The 22,076-nt window shown below is 43.1% G+C and overlaps 1 protein-coding gene across 5 annotated transcripts in view; it reads left to right on the plus strand.

Moving 5' to 3' along the window:
- The window catches only part of DGKG (diacylglycerol kinase gamma), a 223,466-nt gene that overhangs the window by 195,663 nt on the left and 5,727 nt on the right, over positions 1 to 22,076 (plus strand). For 4 of the 5 annotated variants that reach the window (XM_044943839.2, XM_044943838.2, XM_044943835.2 and 1 more), the window contains 2 exons: positions 11,458 to 11,578; positions 13,915 to 13,975. In XM_044943839.2, the coding sequence (XP_044799774.1) occupies positions 11,458 to 11,578; positions 13,915 to 13,975 (182 nt within the window). The remainder of the gene's footprint in view (positions 1 to 11,457; positions 11,579 to 13,914; positions 13,976 to 22,076) is intronic. The other variant, XM_044943843.2, reaches the window with a different exon arrangement.

The raw sequence follows: 22,076 nt of genomic DNA on the forward strand, positions 1-22,076 counted from the left end.
CATGGAGGGGATGAGGAGCCCCCTCCCCCAATGTACAGAGCCTTCATCAGAGCCCAGCCAAACCCGAGAAGGGAACGCCACACAGAATGGAGGCCCTGTCCCTCCCTCCCCGTCCCACCGCACAGACAGGCTTTTAGGAACCAGTGACAAAGGCCATTGTGAGTCCACACTCGCTCTTCCTCTTGTCTCCGTGTAGAGCTGCACAGAATCTTCTGTCTTCTGCACAGTGTGAGAAATGTCAAGGCCTGCTGCCAGCCTGCTCTTGACCCAGCCGAGCAGAAACCCCAGCCTCCACCTTTGTTAGAAGAGCTCAAACTAACACTCAGGAGAGAATATCCTTGCCCCTGATCAAGGGAACAGAGGCCCAGAGGAGAAAAGTGACTGGCCCAAGCTCACACAACTAGACAGCCAGAGCAGAGGCAGAAACCCAGCCCTGCCTGCGGGGCCGACACATCTCCTCTCCCTTGCACCTTGCAGCCCTTCTGCTCCTTGGAAAGCAGTGGCTCTGGGAGGCTTTTCCCTCCCATTTCCATCTGGGTTATCCACAGTCCAAGACCATTCAATACCCTCTGGCCACTTTTACGCCCTGATGGTGCTTTACAGAATGCTGGGAGTGGAAGACACCTGCCAGCCAGTGTGACGAGGGCATCAAGGAAATGCCCATCAGGAGGGGTGCCTGGCTGCACCAGGCGTGACAGAGCCATGACTGAAGGCTCTGCATCCCATTGCTCAGCCCAGAAGCAAGGGACAGTCACCTGGACCATTGTGAAATTGTATCTCACAGACACACACACACACACACACATGCACATGCACAGGGGAAGGAAAGGAACTAAGAAACTCATTTACAAGTAAAAACCTCCCTGTCTTAAAGTAAAAGAAGTTGAAATGGGGATGCTTCTCTTGCCAGAAGGACAGTCACCCTAAAGTCTCAAGGTCACAGTATTTCTGCGCCTCTCTCCCTCAGCACCCTTCTCCTCCTTTTCCTCCCCTCCCACCTCCTTCTCCATCTCTTCTTCCCCCTCTCCTCCTCTGGCTCCCCTCCTCCCCCTCCATCTCCTCCTCCTGAACTATCTTCTCTGGGTTACATTAATTACCATCTGCAAAAGGCCACACACTTACTATGTAGCAAAGGCAGTTTCCTGAGGACATCCATTTCTAAAGAAACCTAAAATCACAGTAATGGGCCCCTGTTTTTTGAGGGCCTTCTTCGTGCTCTCTGTGCAGGCCCTGGATGGCATCACTTCTAAACCTTACAGCAATCCTGCCAGAGTGGTTATTAGATCTACAGTTGTGTCCAACTCTTAAGACTCCATGGACTGTAGCCCACCAGGCTTTTCTGTCCATGGGATTCTCCAGGCAAGAATACCGAAATGGGTTGCCATTTCCTTCTCTAGGCCAAGGGTTGAGCACCTTCCTTACTTATTCCGTTTGCCGGGATGGGGCCCCTCTTCCTTTATGCTGAGTCTGACTTAGAATCTCTAGGGAAAGCACAGGTCACAGATTACTCTTCAGATAAATTGTGATTGGGATACCTGAGGCCTGGTGCTATGAAAGACCAAGTAGGAACATGGCAGGTAACTGACAGCCTTCTTACTTACTCACCTTTGCGTGCCCAGGGAAGCCCCAAAGTCCCCTCCAACTCCGTCTCCCCATCCCCAGTCCATTTTCAGGCCGCCATGCTTCAAAGCCAGCTTTGAAGCTCTCTAGCTGGAAGCAGCCTTTCATCTTCACAGACCAGACCCAGTGGACAGCTTAGGTGGGTAGATCCATGCCCAGGTCTGTGGGGCTCAGTGTTCCTGAGCTTCCTAGGGTGTGTGGTCTATCTCCATGGAAATTTGGTAGTAGGAGGGGAGCCCAAGGTGACACCTGACACAGTCTTGGCAGGTCGAGCTTGCCAGCTATCACTCACCTTCTAGATGGTGGGGGCTGAACTGCAAGGCAGAGCAGGGTTGCATCCCTTCTTTCTGAGGAGAGTGAGAAGATCGCACACCCACCCTCCCCCTGCACATCGGCTTCTCAGTAACCAAGTGATGAGGGACATTGCTGTTTTACTGCACACCTTCACATTCTTTCTTTCTTTAGTCTTCAAAATAACCCATGATACAGGTTTTATTATTGTTCCTCTTATAGGCAGGGACATCATGGGGGGAATTTTGTTCATATGTTGAAGCCCCAATTCCCAGTACCCTGGAACGTGGTTGTATTTGGAGATAGTTTAAAGAGGTGGTTCAGTTTAAATGGGCAGTTAGGGCCCTACTCCCATCTGATTGGTGTCCGTATAAGAACAGGACATTTGGGCACAGAGAGAGGCCCTGGGGTGCACAGAGGAAGGGCCATGTGAAGAGGCAGCCGGGGTGGGGGCTGGCCATCTGCACATCAACGACAGGGGCTTCAGAAGAAGCCAACCTTGCAAGGTGTAACTTGACCTTCCAGCCTCCAGAACCACGAAAGAATAGATGTGTGTTGTTTAAGCCATTCAGCCTGTGGCACCCCAAGCAAAAGAACTGACTCAGAAAACAAACACCCTGCCCTGTATGGACACAGCCATCAAACTGTTAGCCCCGAACTCAAGAACTTGTGCAGAGTGTCTCAGCCTTCTTTCTTTATCCTGTGACTCCATACTTGTCTGTCAGAGGCCACGTATGTAGTAGCGACACATTTCTGCATCTTGAATTAATCAGACACACAGACCTGTCAGTCAGAGCTTCGGATCAGCTTTAGCTGACGGATGCTACCCACTGAATTGATCCGTGTCCATCCTTACTTTGGGCTGGAATCCTAACACCTCAGTCCACCTGTGCTGCTGTAACCTACATAGGGGGGCAGAGCCCACAAGTTCTATTACATCACACAGCAACCATAGGATATGGGCAGCCTTCCTCACCACTGGGATGCAATGTTTCAGAAATTCTCTGGGTGCCACCACATACTCAGAGTTTCAGCATCTCCACTGAGGATTGCTTAATTCCCAGGGTGATCCATGGCAGTCCTCAGACCTTCGTGCTGATGGAAGGGGGAAGTGGGTTGGCAGTGGGATCGACAGTAGCAAGGCATCCTGCTAGGCCTTGCTAGATCGCCCATGCTTCTCCAGGGCCCCACAAGCAAGGAGCCCAAATCATGACACCCACATATCCCTCACATCTTAAAGGACTAAATTTTCATTAGTGTGAACCAGCAGCCAAGATGAGAATGAACATAAAAATTATTCATTAAAGAAGAGAGGTGAAAACCAGACTGGGTCATCGCTGTATGCAGATTAAATGGGTTGATGCATGGAGAGCATGTTACCCAGTTTCCATCCAGGCAAGTTGTTTTATCATTATTATTAATCATCATCTTTTTCCTCTTTCAAGCTAAACCTGTCAAAGTCTTTGGCTCCAAAGCATGTAGTTTATTCAGTTTATTTAACAAGCATTTAGTAGGGGCGGCTCAGATGGTAAAGCATCTGCCTACAGTGCGGGAGACCCGGGTTCAATCCCTGGGTCGGGAAGATCTCCTGGAGAAGGAAATGGCAACCCACTCCAGTACTGTTGCCTGGAAAAATCCCATGGATGGAGAAGCCTGGTAGGCTAGGGTCACAAAGAGTCGGACATGACTGAGCGACTTCACTTCACTTCACTTCTGTATGCCGAGGCCTGGGCTGGCTGCTAAGGATTCAAACGTAAACAAAATAAGAATATTATCTCCCAGCCTTCATGTCTCAGTGGGCTTGGGAGAGTGATGTGAACAGAGACAGTTGTCGTGGGGTGAGATCCACTGAGCACAGGAGAGGGGAAAAGGCACGCTGCCTGGGGTAACACAGGAGGGTAAGTATGAGTTCTCCAGGCAGAGGCATTCCTGTGCTGGGAACAGGGACAGATAGCGAGTGACCTCGCACGCCTCACTGAGAACTAAGACGTTGTCCCTTGGGCTTCCAGGGAGTTTGAAGAAGGAAGATGTGCCCCTAAAATATGAGCACTCTGCTAGCCTCTGCCTGTCGGTACTGAGCTCCAGCCCCTCCTCCCACCTGCAGGCAGGTCTCAAGATAGAAAAGCAGACTGGGACTGTTGAGATCGAAGAAGTGGGAAAAGGAGCAGTCAGGGAAGAGTTTAAAGGAGGAAAAACAGCTGGAGCAGGACTCCCAGTTCATCTAAAGCTCAACTGGAATTATGGCATTTGTGTGGACGTGTGAAACCATGAGGAACCCTGCAGATTGTTAAATGTGTTTTACCCTGAATATGATGGCGTAGACCCTTGTACACAGCTCTGAGGTACACAGAGTTGGGAGTTGGGAGGGTGAATGTGACATAAAAGAAAGCAAAATTGATAATATTTTTGGAGCCCGCTCTGTGCCAGGCGCTTTCACGTACACCCCTGCCATTGAATCTCATAACCACTCTTTGAGGTCAGTATTATTATTCCTAACTTCTCCTTTTCAGAGTGAGGAAGGTGTGGATCAAAGCAGTCAGGAAGTAACTTGTTTACATTTTTCTTCACGCCAACTCCTGCGTATGTTTGGGGCAGTTTTATTGCCTGAGGCTCAAGTTCTCCAACTTGAGTGTGCCTCAGACTCTTCCAGAGGGCTTGTTAGAACACAGACCGCCCAGCCCAGCCCCTTGAGTTTCTGATTCAGTCGGTCTGGGTGAGGCCTGAGGATTTCCGCTTCTAACAAGTTTCCAGGTGAGGCTGGTGCTGCGGCTCGGCCTTCCCTGGAAACAACCACACTCTGAGAATCACTGGCCCATGGGAATGATCTACCCAGTAACCTGGCCCAGGGGTTCCCAAACTGTTTGCATTTTGGAATCACCTGAGGATCTTTAAAAGGAAATACTGATGCCTGGCTCCAGGCTCACACTTTATTTTTCATTGAAGTTTAGTTGATTCACCATGTTTCAGGTATACAGCAAAGTGATTCAGTTATTCATTAAATATATATATATATTTTTTTTTTTTCAGATTCTTTTCCATTAGAGGTTATTACAAGATACTGAATATAGTTCCCTGTGCTATACAGTAGGAGGTCCACACATTTTGATTTAACTGGTATAGGGGCAACCGAGGCATCATTATTTTTAAATACCACCACCCCCCAGGTAATTCTCACATGCAGCAAAGTTGAGGAGCCACTGACCTAGCCTCTTTTCTCCTTGACTCTGATCTCCATCAAAACCCTCTCCCTCAGCTGCCACCACTGGGGCCACAGGTAGAACGTGTCACACTAGCACCACTTGCAACGCATCCTCCCAGCCGTCTTAGAACACCTGCCCCTGGAGCTCATCCAGACTCTTACGTGCCTTTTCCTTTCTTGCCTAGTCCATCGTCTCCTTTTCTGTTCAACGTAAATCTAATTACTGCAGCCATCTCTTGCCCACAGCAATACAGCAAGCACCCTGTTCTTCCTTTGACCATATATGTCTACCTGGGAAAATCTGAGGAGGAATCTCTAAATCTGACTGCAGGCATGGAAGTCCAGGAGGCTTCTTGAAGTTGATGGCACTCGAGCCAAGTTTGGATGGGCAAGTTAAAATGAAAGAGGGTGTTTTAAGCAGGGGTACAGCAGAGGTAGAAGCACAGAAGAGATGGAAACAGTAAGGTTTCTGGGGGAGCTTCATGTTGCTGTGTGTGTCTGGAGCAGGAACTTGCCCTGTGATGTCAGGAAAACACTGCAGAGGTAGCCTTTTGCCAGATGGGGGTGGGTCTTGGGCATGAAGTGAGGAAACTTACATCTTTCCAGGTATAAATGGCAGTTGATAGGCATTTTTAAATGACTTTTAAATTGAAATAGTAATACTTAGAAAATGCAGAATAACTAGGAAAGCATCAAGTAGAAAATAATCACTTTTAATCTAATGACCCAGAACTCACAACTGTTAAGATTTGGGGGGAATTTGTTTTCTTCTATGCACATTCTTATATAGTTGAGAACATGCTGTAAAAGTTTACATTCTGCCTTCACACTTAAAATTATAACATATACATTTTTAGTGTTATTTAAATCTGTAAACATTATAATAGTGTAAAGTTCTATAGTATGATACCATATAATTTACCATTTTCACAAACATAGAAATGGGAGAGGGAGAAGTTTCACTATAATAAGTAATGCCACAATATTCGTATCTGTATGAACTTAGGTTTTGCAATGTTCTTGTGATCAATATCAAGAAAGAAATGAATCAACAGTATAAAAGTTTTAGACTCATTACCAAACTTCTAAAAACTTTTCTTCCAGTTTACACTCTGATCATAGGTGTCAAAGAATGCACATTTCATCTTCCCTTTGCAGCACCCGGTATCATGGCTGGTGCCCCTGAAGAGTTTTTGCCATGGGTGTGACATGAGCAGCTGTGCATTTATAAAATCCTATACTGGAGGCTGAATCAGATGCACCAGGTTGCAACAACTATGGCTGCCCATGCTGTTCCATCTTTGCTTCCACTTTTTCCTAATCCCATGTTCCCATTCTTCATCTTTATTCTTTCTTGGAGAGCAAAAGTAAGTGTTTGCTTCACATAGAGCCAGGCATAATGCTTTGTTACCAATAAAAGTGCTGAAAGACCTAGGTCTATGGTTGCAACAAGTTGATGCCCAGCCCAGAGACCCTCTTTTGATAGCTTTATAGAAAACAAATCTCTAAATAGTAATTCTAATTAGGTAGAAATACCTTTTTATATTTTCCAGTGACACTGCCAACTGACTTTATTGCTAAATTAGTTTCCTTGTGCATCCAGTGACTATCCAGTGACTATCCAGTCCTACACAAGTAATCATCCCTGTCCCTGAAATGTCCTTCTTTCTTCTTAACCCAGCAAATTATCTTGACATTCATCCTTCAAGACCTTCCTTAAAGTCTCTGGCACCTTCCTTCCATACCTTGCCCAGAATCAGTTACTCAGGCATCCTTCCTGTAGTTTACTCACAACATTTTCTATACCTAACACTTTCTCCCTCTTGGTTAAGAGTCCTTAGAGTAGAACATTTTGTATTCCCAGTTCTTAACACAGTGTCTGGCACATGGTTGTCACTCAGTAACTGTTGAATGAGTGAATTAATGCATTCCTGTTTTACTAAGGTACACAGACATTCCATCTTAAATACAAGTGAGTATATTGAGTATAGAAACAATATGGAGATGATATGAATTGCCAAAAATGACTCTCTAAATCATTCGTACCTGAGGTAAAACGGGGCTTGCCGGGTAGCTCAGTTGGTAAAGAATCTGCCTGCAATGCTGGAGACCCCGATTAGATTCCTGGGATGGGAAGTTCCCCTGGAGAAGGGATCAGCTACCCACTCCAATATTCTTGGGCTTCCCTGGTGGCTCAGACAGTAAAAAATCCACCTGCAATGTGGAAGACCTAGGTTCGATCTCTGGGCTGGGAAGATCCCCTGGAGGAGCTCATGGCAATCCTTTCCAGTATTCTTGCCTGGAGAATCCCCATGGACAGAGGAGCCTGGTGGGCTATAGTCCATGGAGTCGCAAAGAGTAGGACTTGACTGAGCGACGAAGCACAGAACAGCAAGGTAAAACAGGACACCTGGTATAGCAGATGTCCTGATCCTGGATTCTATGTTCTGAACACTAAATGTTCTGTGTACCTGGTCATTGACTTGTAACTCTGTTTCTGTTTCATTTTAACTTCAGATTTAGTTTCTGCATAAGTATCTGTGTGCTAAAGGAAGTACAGGGAATTAAGTGACGCCAGAATTTCCCAAAATGTGTTCCAAAGAAAACGACCATAGATACCTACAAAACTGTTTATAGGTGTCACACAAAAGAAGAGTCTCGTGGTCCAGCAGGTTTGGGAAGCAGAGTTAAATATATTTCTTTACCTCAGAACTTCCTGGTAGGCATTTTAACTTGAAAGATCAGTCAGGCGACGGTAGAGAAACAGAACAGCAGTCAGTCTTCCTGCAGTAGCAGTCAGGAGTCATCCTAGCCTCTTAATGCCAGGAAAGATTCAGAGTCAAAGGCAAAGTGGCCAAAAGTATAACAAGATCCTTGCCCTTTCTTCTACACTTATCCCCCCTCCACCCCCAAGCCCCACATCTGTGTAAACCCCCTGCCCCCCACCCACCCACCCACCACACTGATGAGATCAGCCTGTATTGCATCTCTTCTAGAGCCAGGAAGCAAGGTAATGTGTGGGAAGTGATAGCTGCAAGGTAATGTGTGGGAAGTGATAACAACTTTTCGAGTTAGAGCCATTCAACAGGGAAATTTGTTAAAAGACCAAGACATTGTAAAAGCTGAAACACTTGAGTCCATTAAGTCCCCTGCTTCTTAGAACATTTTGTTACCAGGGAATGTTTCAAGGAGGGAAAACGTTGAACTATCACAGCACTGTCAGACACCAAAGCCTGGAACAGAGAGCAACATTTTAAAAGACATCTGTCTCTCTGCCAACAGAGAAACTTCTGCCTCTCTTTTCTCCTCCTTTCTCCCACCCCAGTACAACTCCCCCACCCTCCTCACCCCTAAACACTCTCTCCTCCCTCCCTGCCTCCTGTTCTTCCTCCCCCTCCCCCTTTTCCTCCTCCTCCTTCCCTCATTCACAACCCTTATTGAGATCACAGACACTGTAAAATGACACAGTAAGCTAAACTATCCAATGGTTATTCAACACGCTTGGGTAAGAAGGGAATTAATTAAGTGACTAGAGGCTTAGACATTCACTGTTTATTGGATCTAAACTCCTTAAAAGAGCCCGGAGCATTCTCCTAAACAAACTTTGCCCTTTTGTGGCTTCTTGTTAAAGTCCAAATGAGACGGAGGGTTTAAGGAGACTGTATCTTTTCACACATGTGAAAAAAAGGAGTACCAGAGAAGAAAAATGGCAGTATCAGTGGGTATAAAGGAGGTAACCTATGTGCCATCACAGAGAGACTAACAGTTTGTGTATCTGTTGGCAGCTGATGTTCATCAGTGACCATCAGTAGGTTAGCAAACTTTAGCAATGTTTACACATTGATGGGCAGCCCAATAGTTTAACTGTCTTCATTAGAAGAATATCCATAAAGTCAAATACAGGATTTCATTAACTTGGGGAAAGATATATTTAGTTCCTTCCACTCAAGCTTCCATTCTAACAGAACATTTTTCCTATGATCTGTTTATAATTTTAAATTTATGTACATGACTATTTGTATATACGTCTTACCTCCCATATTAGATCCTACACCTCTTACAAGCTGAATTCCAAAGAGCTAGAAAAGTGCCCTGCACACAATTTGTATTCAATAAAAATTGGTAGAAAGAATGAAATGAATGTAAAAAAGAAGTATATTTGTTAAGAGAAAGTTTTTTAAACAATAGTTTTCTTTTTTTTAATTTAAATTTATTTATTTCAATTGGAGGCTAATTACTTTACAATATTGTATTGGCTTTGCCATACATCAACATGAATCCACCACGGGTGTACATGTGTTCCCCATCCTAAACCCCCCTCCCACCTCCCTCCCCATACCATCCCTCTGGGTCATCCCAGTGCACCAGCCCCAAGCATCCTGTATCCTGCATTGAACCTGGACTGTGATTAGTTTCTTATATGATATTATATATGTTTCAATGCCTTTCTGCCAAATCATTCCACCCTCACCCTCTCCCACAGAGTCCAAAAGACTGTTCTATACATCTATGTCTCTTTTGCTGTCTTGCATACAGGGTTATCATTACCATATTTCTAAATTCCATATATATGCGTTAGTATACTGTATTGGTGTTTTTCTTTCTGGCTTACTTCACTCTGTATAATAGGCTCCAGTTTCATCCACCTCATTAGAACTGATTCAAATATATTCTTTTTAATGGCTGAGTAATACTCCATTGTGTATATGTACCACAGCTTTCTTATCCATTCATCTGCTGATGGACATCTAGGTTGCTTCCATGTCCTGGCTATTATAAACAGTGCTGCGATGAACATTGAGGTACACGTGTCTCTTTCAATTCTGGTTTTCTCAGTGTGTATGCCCAGCAGTGGGATTGCTGGGTCATAAGGCAGTTCTATTTCCAGTTTTTTAAGGAATCTCCACACCGTTCTCCATAGTGTCTGTACTAGTTTGCATTCCCACCAACAGTGTAAGAGGGTTCCCTTTTCTCCACACCCTCTCCAGCATTTATTGCTTCTAAACAAGAAAGACAAACCCAAATATCTCCTTGCCAGTCTTAATAAACACTATCGTGTTATACCAGGAGACACTGTAGAAGATGGGCTTCCCCAGTGGCTCAGCAGTAAGGAATCCACCTATAATGCAGGAGACACAGGAGATGTGGGTTTGATCCCTAGGTGGAGAAGATTCCCTGGAGGAGGGCATGACAACCACTGCAGTATTCTTGCCTGGAGGACAGAGGAGCCTAGCGAGCTACAGTCCATGGGGTCACAAAGAGTCAGACACAACTGAAGCAACTGAGCATGAGTACCTTAGAAGACCGAAGCCATCTGTCAAAGAAGCAAAACATTAACATAGAACAGTTTTCTACTTTGTGAATATTAATAGGATGTTAGTGATTAGCCACAAACTATGAGAGAATTACACTTACTTTGGTAGGCAAAGGAGGAATGGAAGCTTTTAAAGAATCTGCCTTTTTATTTTGCTTCTGTTTGAAGTAAATAAAAGTTGTGTTGTAAAAATGAGTCTTTGGGCCAACATCAAACCTTAATCCTGCCATTGCTTTCCCCAGAAGTTGGACAGGCACAGTCCAAGTCCCAGGAACTTTGGAAAGAAAGGACCTCTTCTAGGTGCTGAATCAGAAACAGCTGCCACTGTGGGAGGCCATGGATCCTATGCGACTCTGAGCCTGAGACTCATATTTTCTGTCCCTCTTTTTGTACTTTGGACCCAGGATAATCTGGTGTAGGTGAAATATTCTTTTCCTTGGCTCAGATTAGGCACCTGGTGTCCTGAAAGAGGTCACTGACTTCCCCCAAGGATGTCCAAGGAGGTTGGCTCACCACTGGCTTACCACAGGCCAAATTTGAAGTTAATTAAGCATCAGTCGTCATCAGTAGGGCCAAGATGTTATTCAGGCATTCAGGGAAGAGAAACCTGATCCAGCTCTAGATAATGACCTTCATCAGCATTCCTTCCTATCCTAATCCCAAACCAGTGTGTCTTTAGCTGCAAGGTGGGGGCGGGGGGCGGGGTATTTCAGAAACAGATGGTTCATCCTTTACATTACTCTGCCTTTGAAGAAACTTCTGGATATGTCACCCTATTCATTGCAAGCATGATCATGCAATCTGGAGCAAAACCTTTTTTCACTGGAACAGAAGGTTTCTGTTTATGAAAAGGTACATTTATTGACTTCTGGGGAAATGCCCTACTCAGAATGAGGGTGAAATGCTGTTTGGTGGGAGCTGAAGGATACTGACAGTTCTAGGTTGGCCATCTGGGGACTAGACCTTCTGGCCCAAACCACACTGGGGAACAGAGACATGTGTATGCACTGGTTCTGCTTGTCTCACTCTACAGACCTCAGTGACCAGCTTCTTGAAGTGGTGGGGCTAGAGGGAGCCATGGAAATGGGGCAGATCTACACTGGCCTGAAGAGTGCAGGCAGGAGGCTAGCCCAGTGCTCCTCTGTCTCCATCAGGTATGTTTCCTCATCACCCAGCAGGCAGCGCCGCCTGTCCCCCTCACCGTGGGTCCTGAATATCCCTACAGATAACAACTTGAAAGCCCTCTTTAGATTTCAGTGTAGAGTGTGGGGGCAGAGTGGGGGTAGGAGTTCAATAACATTTATAAAGAATGTCTTTGGAGACCACTTTCCAAACCAGGTATAACAACCATCCAGGACATCAACTGGAGGGTCCCACCACAACCAGTTTGCTGTTCTCTTAAAATGAATTGATGAAATTCTAGAAATAGGATTGTAAGATGAGGTCCAGAGAGCCAGAGATCCAACTCCTTGCCTTCCTTATCTCCACATTGAAATGCTCAATGAATGCCGGAGGGCAACTTTGACAAAAACGAGGCTCTCTTCTCTGGATGGCATCACAGACTCGATGGACATGAGTCTGAGTGAACTCCGAGAGTTGGTGTTGGACAGGGAGGCCTGGCGTGCTGTGATTCATGGGGTCGCAAAGAGTCGAACATGACTGAGCAACCGAACTGAACTGAGGCTCTCTGCTCTACACTGCTCATTCTTGAATAGTGGTCTCAGAAACACTTTTATTAAACAGTCCCATATACCTTTGTAGAGCTAAACTGACGTCAGCAAACCCATCATAATTGACAAAGAGGATGACAGTTTTTTAGAGTATGGACCAAATAGGTCAGCCAATACAGGCTCCTTACGAGATGGGGTCTAATGGAGGGGATCTTCTGATTTTTGGTTGCTTCTGTTTAATAAATGCAACTAGTCACAGATTTTTCTCCACATGATTATTTCCAGAGTCCTTATTCCTTTCCATTTCCCATTTAATTTCTATAGTGCGTCTTGGGGATCTCCTAGAGGGGACTCCCATGTGCAGGTTTCCCAAAGTTATTTAAACACAAGAACCCTTTTACCCTTTATCCAGGGTGAAATGTCCTCCGAGTTCTTTTGGAGAAACTCTGTTCTTAGTGCCACCCTGCATCCTTCATAGAGGTCCCCAGAGCTGTTCCCCAATCTATCCCGCTAACCCCCTTTCTTCATTCCCTCTGTGTCTCCTGTCCTTTCTATTATTCCCCAGATCTTTGCTTCTCTTTCCTTTTGGGCTATTGTTTTGCTGGGACACGTTTCCCAGGTTAATCTCTTTAATTCCTTTCTGCATGACTCTTAACACCAAGTAGGTCCAGTCTGTTAGAACATCTAAGCCATAACATATGTGGACCAGAGAATTTTGATTCCTGAAGAATTTGGAAAAAAAAAAAAATGTGTAAGAGGATATTTTCTATTTCCAGATAAAAACAGGGGTTGAGTCAGGAGCCCTAGCCCCCTGGGCATTCCCTACATAATCTCCTCACACCACAAAAGCAAAATTCCACTCTTTCCTTTTATTATTTGTTTTATTATTAGGTTTATTGGTTTTTGTTATTAAATATCCTCAGGGTCAGTTGGAGAATCATCTACATCAAAACAGCTTGCCTCCCTCATTTTATAATTTCAGAAACAGGGCAGATGCCAGACCCAGGTGAGGGCTTTCTGGCCAGTGCCTGGCAACTGTTCCTGGCTCGCCCAGACCAGAGACCTCCAAAAGGACCTACCTTTCCTCCACTGCTCTCACCCTTAACAGTCCATAAGCCAAAGAAGCCTTGACCCAAGCAAGAAAATAAAACTTTCTCCTCTTCCCTGTGCCTACCCATGGGGATCACATTCCCGATGACCCCCCTTCCCCAGCTAGGCCAGGTCTACAGTCCATGCAACCATAATGTCTACTGTTGTTCGGGAGATAAAAGAGGGGATGGTTGAGGATTGGGGGCAAGGCAAGACACACTCAGACCTGAGCTGTACCTCGTATAAGTAAGAGACATTACCTCATTGACATTATGCAACTGCTCACTCAACATAGAACCCAGGCCTTTCCCTATTTCATAATCTTTCCCATTTCACAGTGGAGTTTTTGGCACCACGGGCAAGCCCTCTGGCTGGTTGTTTGACTAGGGATCCATTTAGATATGGTGCTGCCATACTTGTTGGCCACTTCTCCCCAGTCTCCTGTGGACTTCACTGCTCACTCAGGGCCATGTTTCTCAAAATAGTCTGAGGACCAGAGCAACAGAGTTGTCCACAGTGCTATGAAAACACAGACCCCTAGGCCTGACCCAGACCTGCTACATTGGGACCCCTGAGGTGAGCTCAGAAATCTGTTTTCAACAAGCCACCCAGGAGTCTTCAGAACCACTCCTAGGTGGCTCTACTTTCCACTGCTGTTTCTCTGATGAGGACGGCCTTCATTCTCCAACTCCAAGAAGCCCACTGTGCTCTCTCTGTTCTCCGGTCTCCAGGACAAACAAGCTGCTGCCAATGCAAGTGGATGGAGAGCCCTGGATGCAGCCACCATGCTCGGTGAGTTATTCCAGTCTTTGAGATGCGGGTGAGAAGTTTTATTTGGGATCCCTTTGGGGCACTGACTTAATATGAAATTCTGAATCTCTGAGTTACAGGGGCTTTGGGAGATCATCCAGCACAGCTCCTCTTCCACTTAGTTCATCCATCCATTCATTTATCTGCTGAGCTTTTATTGATTAGGTGCTATGAGCCAAGCACTGGGAGGCACCAGTTCCAAATCCAAAGGAGACCTAGACCTGTCTTCAAGGAGCTTATAGTTCTAGGTGAACTCTGAGGCTTCATCTACAGTATTCTTGAGAGCCTCAGCTTGAATTGCTCTAGTGGCAAGGAACTTACGACCCCAAAAGGAAGTTCATTAATTCCACTAATGAACAACCCTAATTACTAGAAAATGCTTCTTTATGTGGAGCTTGACCTTAGAATTCCACCTAGTTACTATGACCACCCGGGCTCCTGGGGAAGAATTCCCACAATGCACAGGCATGCTGCACCCCAGATGTACCCACAATCCTGAGGAACCACCTGAAAACTCCCCTGAAAGTATAACCTCATAGGTTATCTATTGCCTTAATGGCATTTCTGTGACCCATATTACCCAGCACCTAGAACTGTGCCTGTTTTGTAATAGTTGCACAATAATATTTGTTGAAAGGTGAATAAAGAATTGAACAAATGAACAAACAAAAATAAAGGGAACAACCCCATTCTCTGCCTTACCAGTTTGTTAGCAGTTTGTTCTCAGAAACCCAACTAGACTCTATGGTGAAGAGAAACCACTGTCCTGGTGTTTAGAGCCCAGGGCGTTAACTGGAATATGATGTTAGCAACATCCTCGATACTGTTGTGAGTGTGCGAATCTCAAAAGACAGAACTTGTGTTTCTGAGCTTCCTCACTCTATTGGCGTATTCAGATACCCTCGAGAATCTGCTATTTAGAGCCCTTCAGAACATCAATTCGGAGAAGGCAATGGCACCCCACTCCAGTACTCTTGCCTGGAAAATCCCATGGATGGAGGAGCCTGGTGGGCTGCAGTCCATGGGGTCGCTAAGAGTCGGACACAACTGAGCGATTTCACTTTCACTTTTCACTTTCTTGCATTGGAGAAGGAAATGGCAACCCACTCCAGTGTTCTTGCCTGGAGAATCCCAGGGATGGCGGAGCCTGGTGGGCTGCCGTCTACGGGATCACACAGAGTTAGACATGACTGAAGTGACATAGCAGCAGCAGCAGTAGCAGAACATCAATTCATCTTCTACTAGAGAAAGGATTTTCATGAGATAGCTACTGGGCCTGAATTGTAGGTTTATTTCTATAACTCTTTGCTCTGTGTAATTTCTACAAATTGCAAAGTTAGCCCCTAGAGATAAAGACTTTTTAAAATGGCATCTTTTATAAAAGATATCAAAAGTAGAACTTTTTCTGTAAAATCTTACCTCAATCTTTTGGTTTCTATGAAGTCTAAGAAAAGGATGAATACACTATACCAAAATCTAATAATATCTTACCCCCTTGTTCTAGTTGGGAAGGATGGAGGGAATTTGTACTATTTATAATTTTGATGGAATTGAATTAAGAAAACTCTATCCAAAGTCCTCCTGTCTCCTAAAAGGAAAAAAGAAAAAGCTGGAAGAAAGCAAACCCTTGGCTACCTAGCTCAGTGATATCTAGAAACTGGACTGCCATTCCTCCTGATCCAAGTACTGGTTTTAAAGTAGCCAAATATTCCTCCAATCCCTGCTCTCTCTCCACACCACCCTTCAGACATTACTACTTACTATGAAAATAATAATAATAATAAATAAAACCCAATGATTTTATGGTGTACAGTCATATGTGAAGGTATGTTAGTCAGCTCAGGCTGCCCTAACAAAATACTACAGACTGGGTCATGTAAACAGCATAGTTTCTCATAGATCTACAGCCTCCAAGTCCAAGATTAAGGTGTCAGCAGGGTTGCTTTCTGGTGAGGCCTGTCTTCCTGACTTGCAGATGGAAGCTCTTTCACCATGTCCTCACATGGCCTTTTCTCTGTGTGCATGTACTCCTGATCTCTCTTCCTATTTTCATATGGACACCAATCCTATTGGACTAGGGCCCCACCTTTATGATTCCATTTAACCTTATTTACCTCCTTAAAGGGCTTCCCTGTTGGCTTAGTGGTAAAGAACTCTCCTGACAATGCTGGATATATGGTTTTGATCCTTGGGTTGGGAAGATCCCTTGGAGAAGGAAATGGCAACCCACTCCAGTATGCTTGCCTGGAGAATCCCATGGACAGAGAAGCCTGGTGGGCTACAGTCCATGGGGTGGCAAAGAGTCAGATATGACTGAGCACGCAAGCACCTCCTTAAAGGCCATATCTCCAAATGTAGTCACACTGGGGATTAGGGCTTCAACACATGAATTTGGAAGGGGACACAGTTCAGTCCATAGCAGAAGGTAACAGAAGTCCTTCTTAAACTTCCAAAAGTTAAAACACTCTTTTTGAAATGTTTTCCTGAGTGAAGGCACTCACTAACTGTGAAATGATTCAGAATTGAAGGCTTAATGATAGGACATCACAGCAACAAAAGAATGTTTGATAAAAATTAAAACCAGTTAAATTAGAAGGAAAGCTAGGACAAATCTAGACAGTATTAAAAAGCAGAGACATCACTTTGCTGACAAAGGTCCATATAGTCAAAGCTACGGTTTTTCCAGTAGTCATGTATGGATGTGAGAGTTGGACTGTGAAGAAAGCTGAGCGCCAAAGAATTGATGCTTTTGAACTGTGGTGTTGGAGAAGACTCTTTAGAGTCCCTTGGACTGCAAGGAGATCCAACCAGTCAATCCTAAAGGAAATCAACCCTGAATATTCATTGGAAGGACTGACGCAGAAGCTGAAGCTTCAATACTTTGGCCACCTGATATGAAGAGCCAACTCATTGGAAATAAGACCCTGATTCTGGCAAAGACTGAAGGTAAAAGGAGAATGGGGTGACAGAGGATGAGATGGTTAGATAGCATCACTGACTCAATGGACATGAGTTTGTACAAACTTCAGGAGATGGTGAAGGACAGGGGAGTCTGTCGTGCTGCAGCCTAATGGGGTTGTAAAGAATCAGACAACAAATTAGAATGAATAAAAAACTGTTGTTAAATTCAAATGGCAAAAATCATTCTTTGAAAGAGAAGATAGTATAAACATTCGTAACTTGGATCCCAAACCTAAAGTTATATTCACCAAGACTGAAAGCATGTGGGAGACTTGTTGAAGGAATAGTAAAGGTATGTTAAATTTGATATTTGATAATTCACTTCACTTTGATAATTAGAAAATGTAAATCTGAAGAAAAATTTAGTACTAGATAATTACTAGTGAAACTAAAAACAGGGTAGACACCTTCTGAATCTGGGAGAATTTAAATTTTATGAACCCTATCAGAGTAGCACAAAAAGGAGAAAAACAAGGAAACATTTTAAATGCTTTGATTAAGATAAAAGAAGTTAGGACTAAATATATCAGTAACAACAAAATACCATAAATGTGCTCATGTTCCCTATTAAAAAAACAAAACTCCCACATTGGGTTAAAATGCATCAATACACTTCTTGTAAAGAGATACATCTAAAGCAAAAAAACATAAATTTTTATCTTATCCTTTATCAAGCATAGAGAAATTAAAAGTAAGATATGATAACTTGGGGCAAACTGACCTTCCAACATGCCAAAAGCATAAAGTGGAATAAAGAAGGTCATTTTGTATTTAGTAAAAAGTACACTCAATTTTGAGATCTAATGGTCATAAAAATTTATTTGTCTGATAATAGAATCAAAATTTATACTGTGAAAAACTGTATAGTGTTATTAGTAGTAGTAGTGTTAGTCACTCAGTCATGCCCGACTCTTTGCGACCCCATGGACTACAGCCCATCAGACCCCTCTGTCCATGGGATTCTCCAGGCAAGGATACTGGAGTGGGTTACCATTTCCTTCTCCAGGAAATCTATCCAACACAGGAATCAAACCTGGGTCTCCCTGCACTGCAGGCAGATTCTTTACCGACTGAGCCATCAGTGAACAGCCGGTGAAAAACTGTATAGATGTAGTATATTCTGAGAATAAATATATATAAGAAACTTACAGAAAGACAGTTATTGAGAGGCTTTAAAATATTTGGGGCTTCCCTGGTGGCTCAGAGGGTAAAGCGTCTGCCTGCAATGCAGGAGACCTGGGTTCTATCCCTGAGTTGGGAAGATCCCCTGGAGAAGGAAATGGCAACCCACTCCAGTATTCTTGCCTGGAGAATCCAATGGACGGAGGAGCCTGGTGGGCTACAGTCCATGGGGTCGCAAAGAGTGGGACACGACTGAGCGATTTCACTTTCACTTAAAATATTTGTTTCTGTCTTTGAGGTCAAGTTGTTAAAAAAAAAAATAGATGACATAAAACTTGGATTTTTAAAAAACAAGCTCAGAGATACAGAGAATAGAATGATAGTTTTTCAGAGGTGGGAGCAGGGAGGGCAAGGTAAGTGAAAAGGGTGAATGGGGTAAAAATGTACAAATTTCCAGTTATAAAATAAAGGAGTCCTGAAGATGTAATATACAGCAGAGTGACTATAGTTAATAATACTGTATTGCATATTTAGAAGTTGCTAACTTTGGCCACCTCATGCAAAGAGTTGACTCATTGGAAAAGACCCTGATGCTGGGTGGGATTGGGGGCAGGAGGAGAAGGGGAAAACAGAGGATGAGATGGCTGAATGGCATCACCAACTTGATGCACATGAGTCTGGGTGAATTCTGGGAGTTGGTGATGGACAGGGAGGCCTGGCATGCTGCAATTCATGGGGTCGCAAAGAGTCGGACACGGTGAGCGACTGAACTGAACTGAACTCAAGTGAGTAAATCTTAAAATTTCCTATCACAAGACAAAGTAATTTTGTAACTATGGTGACAGATGTTAACTAGATTTATTGTGGTGGTCATTTCACATTATATACAAATATCAAATTATTAACCTGTACACCTGAAACTAATATAATGTCATATGTCAATTATACCTCAATTTAAAAATTAAACTTGGATGAAATAACTATACCTTAAACAAATCTAATTTCTTCAAGGTCCACAGGATATTTACTAAAATAGACTATAAACCAGTTCATGAAGAAAAAAACAAAATCCAATAACAGATGTTATAAAGGTTGTTTTATTTGACCACAAAGCAATAAAACTATAAATTAATAATAGATTAAATGATAAATGAAATCCAATCAGATTATTACGTTCTCCTAAAGAATAGATTTAAGAGGGTATCAAAGTCAATATTATTAACTATTTAAAAAATAATAAAATTAGAAGACTCTCACTCAAAAGTTTTAGAATATAGCCTAAACTATATTTGGAAATAAATTCAAAGTCTCATATGCTACCATCATTTGAAAAGGGAAAAAAATGTAATGTATAATCCCCAAATTAAAAGAACAGTAATAAAACAAAGTTAGGAGAAGCAGAAAAAAGAAAACAAAAGATATAATTAGAAATTAAATAATTTAAAAAACAGGAAAATATAGAACTAGTTCTTTAAACATGTGAAATGTTTGAAAACATAATTTTAAAAAGAGATAAGAAAAAAATAAAGAGATTAGAGATAAATATTTAAAATATGAACAAAGCTAGTGGAGGTGATGGAATTCCAGTTGAGCTCTTTCAAATCCTGAAAGATGATGCTGTGAAAGTGCTGCACTCAATATGCCAGCAAATCTGGAAAACTCAGCAGTGGCCACAGGACTGGAAATGGTCAGTTTTCATTCCAATCCCAAAGAAAGGCAATGCCAAAGAATGCTCAACCTACTGCACAATTGCACTCATCTCACATGCTGGTAACGTAATGCTCAAAATTCTCCAAGCCAGGCTTCAGCAATACGTGAACCATAAACTTCCAGATGTTCAAGCCAGTTTTAGAAAAGGCAGAGGAACCAGAGATCAAATTGCCAACATCCGCTGGATCATAGAAAAAGCAAGGGAGTTCCAGAAAAACATCTATTTCTGCTTTATTGACTATGCCAAAGCCTTTGACTGTGTGGATCACAATCAACTGTGGAAAATTCTGAAAGAGATGGGAATACCAGACCACCTAACCTGCCTCTTGAGAAACCTGTATGCAGGTCAGGAAGCAACAGTTAGAACTGGACATGGAACAGCAGACTGGTTCCAAATAGGAAAAGGAGTACATCAAGGCTGTATATTGTCACCCTGCTTATTTAACTTCTATTCAGAGTACATCATGAGAAATGCTGGGCTGGACAAAGCACAAGATGGAATCAAGATTGCCGGGAGAAATATCAATAACCTCAGATATGCAGATGATACCACCCTTATGGCAGAAAGTGAAGAGGAACTAAAAAGCCTCTTGATGGAAGTGAAAGAGGAGAGTGAAAAAGTTGGCTTAAAGCTCAACATTCAGAAAATGAAGATCATGGCATCTGGTCCCATCACTTCATGGGAAATAGATGGGGAAACAGTGTCAGACTTTATTTTTCTGGGCTCCAAAATCACTGCAGATGGTGACTGCAGCCATGAAATTAAAAGACACTTACTCCTTGGAAGGAAAGTTATGACCAACCTAGATAGCATATTCAAAAGCAGAGACATTACTTTGCCAACAAAGGTTCGTCTAGTCAAGGCTATGGTTTTTCCTGTGGTCATGTATGGATGTGAGGGTTGGACTGTGAAGAAGGCTGAGCCCCGAAGAATTGATGCTTTTGAACTGTGGTGTTGGAGAAGACTCTTGAGAGTCCCTTGGACTGCAAGGAGATCCAACCAGTCCATTCTGAAGGAGATCAGCCCTGGGATTTCTTTGGAAGGAATGATGCTAAAGCTGAAACTCCAGTACTTTGGCCACCTCATGCGAAGAGTTGACTCATTGGAAAAGACTGATGCTGGGAGAGATTGGGGGCAAGAGGAGAAGGGGATGACAGAGGATGAGATGGCTGGATGGCATCACTGACTCAATGGACATGAGTCTGAGTGAACTCCAGGAGTTGGTGATAGACAGGGAGGCCTGGCGTGCTGCGATTCATGGGGTCCCAAAGAGTTGGACACAACTGAGCAACTGATCTGATCTGAACTGATATGTAAAAGAAATCTAATAAAATCAACTGAAAACCTCATAGGTTAAATTATTTCAGTGAAGCTTATAGAAAGAGGCAAAAGTTAACAGCTTTTGTACATACCAGCAATAACCAATCCGAAGAACATAATAGAAAAAAGCTGAAATATTATATGGCAACAAACAAAAACAAAATACCAAGCCGAATTGTGAAAAATAGATGAAGACTCCAAGACTTAGTTAATATTTTTTTAAAAGATTTGAGTTTAGACACATCCCATGTTTCCAAAAGGGACCCCCAAACAAAATTCCAATGCAATTTTTTAACTTGACAAAACAATGCCATAGCTAAGGCATTTTATAAAAGAGCTGTGAAGAACTTCCCACAAGATATTAAAATAGTTATATAGCTACAATAATTGGCCCAATATTGGATAGGTAAATCAATACTACAGAAGACAGCCCTAGGAAACTCTAGTGTATATAAAAGGCAGTGAAGGAAAAAAGAAAGATCATAAATTAATTTGAAAGTAATGGACTATTTAATATATGATATCCAAGAAATTGCCTGTTTGGGAAAATGCCATTATACAATCAGACCTCCACATCCATGGGCTTCACATCCTTGGATTCGACCGACCTTAAATAGAAAATATTCAGGAAAAAAAATCCAGAAAGTTCCAAAAAGCAAAACTAGAATTTGCTCTGTGCTGGGAACTATTTACATAACATTAACATTGTATTTACAACTATTTACATAGCATTTACATTGCATTAGGTATTATAAGTAATCTAGAGATGACTTAAAGGATACAGGATGTGCATAGGTTATACACAAATACTATACCATCTTACATAAGGGGCTTGTATAAAACCAGCATCCGTGGATTTTGGTATCCCCAGGGGTCCTAGAAGCAATTCCCTATGGATAGCAACGGATGACTATATACTAACCTCTCACCTCTGTAGTATTAGAATCCACAAACCACAAAACCTCACAT

This window comes from Bubalus bubalis, chromosome 1 (genome assembly GCF_019923935.1).
Source record: "Bubalus bubalis isolate 160015118507 breed Murrah chromosome 1, NDDB_SH_1, whole genome shotgun sequence".
NCBI lineage: Eukaryota > Metazoa > Chordata > Mammalia > Artiodactyla > Bovidae > Bubalus > Bubalus bubalis.